The sequence below is a fragment of the Chiloscyllium plagiosum genome, chromosome 3 (genome assembly GCF_004010195.1).
Source record: "Chiloscyllium plagiosum isolate BGI_BamShark_2017 chromosome 3, ASM401019v2, whole genome shotgun sequence".
NCBI lineage: Eukaryota > Metazoa > Chordata > Chondrichthyes > Orectolobiformes > Hemiscylliidae > Chiloscyllium > Chiloscyllium plagiosum.
In genome coordinates, this window is record NC_057712.1 from 133819528 (window position 1) to 133820966 (window position 1439).

The following is a 1439-nucleotide window of genomic DNA, read 5'->3' on the forward strand; positions in this document are numbered from 1 at the left end:
ATAGTTAGGTCAGGATCACGGTGAAGCAGACTGGGATCACATTTAATTAGGTCAGGATCACAGTGAACCAGACTGGGATCACGGATAGTTAGTCTCCTCCGACCTATCACCCTCACCTTGACCTCTTTCCACCTATCACATTTCCAACGCCCCTCCTCCAAGTCCCTCCTCCCTACCTTTTATCTTCTCCTGCTGAACACTCTCTGCTCATTCCTGAAGAAGGGCATGTGCCCGAAACGTCGAATCTTCTGTTCCCTAGATGCTGCCTGACCTGCTGTGCTGTTCCAGCAATAAAGTTTCAGCTTTCAGGCTATAAAACCTTGCTGGAACAATTGCATAAACCTTAGCTCTGTTTCAGGAATGATTTGATTCCTGGCTGTTACATATGTATAAATTAACTGTTATTTAACAATTTCACAATAAAATTACTTACATAGAAATAGTCAATGGGCTCATGAATGCGTGTGAAGAGCTGTCTCACCCATAATATCTTTCCAGCTACAGGAGGCATGTTTCTTGCAAGTGGTGGGTCCTCTTTATGAATTTGATAGTGCTGGAAACAGAAGTAGGAACTAAATTAGCGAGAAAAACACTGGCTAATTCAGCAGAAAAGGATATGTTTTGCATATTGTATCAGTAAAGATCAAGTGCAAGAAGGTCAGCATAGTTGTTTTGTCAGATTTTTTTTTGTCAGATCTTCTACATTTTAAAAGAACAAAATTAAACTATGGAGAAGTTAACTTAATGCTGCCAGTTCGAAAGCTAATAGAATTCTTACTCAAAGATGTAACAGAAAAATATCTAGGAGCTGAAAATACAATATAATCAGCATGGAATTCAAAAGTAGAAGGTGTACTTAATAATTCTTTTTGGATTCTTTAGATAAGCAATAGTCGACACGAGTAATCAAATAGATTAAATACAGTTGGATTTTAAAAGAGAACTAAACTTCTGCAGAACCTTAGATTATGTTTACAAATCTTGCAAACAGCTCTGATTTGACAGGAAAAATAATAAAAACACTGACACTTCCTTAATGTACTTAGAGAATGTCGGGCATCACTGACTAAAACAGAATTTATTGCAAGTGAAAATTCCATGAAAAAGTGGTTATGAAAAGTTCTGAAATGTTGTAGTCCTCTTAATGCAGACAGATTCACAATTCTGAAAAATGTGTTGCTGGAAAAGCGCAGGTCAGGCAGCATCCAAGGGGCAGCAGAATCGACGTTTCGGGCATAAGCACTTCTTCAGGAATGAGGAAGGTGTGCCAAGCAAGCTAAGATAAAAGGTAGGGAGGAGGGACTTGAGGGAGGGGCATTGGGAATGCAATAGGTGGAAGGAGGTTAAGGTGAGGGTGATAGGCCGGAGAAGGGGTGGGGGCAGAGAGGTCAGGAAGAAGATTGCAGGTCAAGAAGGCGGTGCTGAGTCTGAGGGTTGGG

General features: G+C 40.4%; 1 protein-coding gene across 1 annotated transcript in view; it reads right to left on the bottom strand.

Moving 5' to 3' along the window:
* LOC122540182 (dynein axonemal heavy chain 8-like) overlaps positions 1–1439 on the bottom strand; it is a 1320893-nt gene that overhangs the window by 969271 nt on the left and 350183 nt on the right. Inside the window, exon 16 of the mRNA XM_043675532.1 lies at positions 434–553. Coding sequence (XP_043531467.1) covers positions 434–553 — 120 coding nt within the window. The remainder of the gene's footprint in view (positions 1–433; positions 554–1439) is intronic.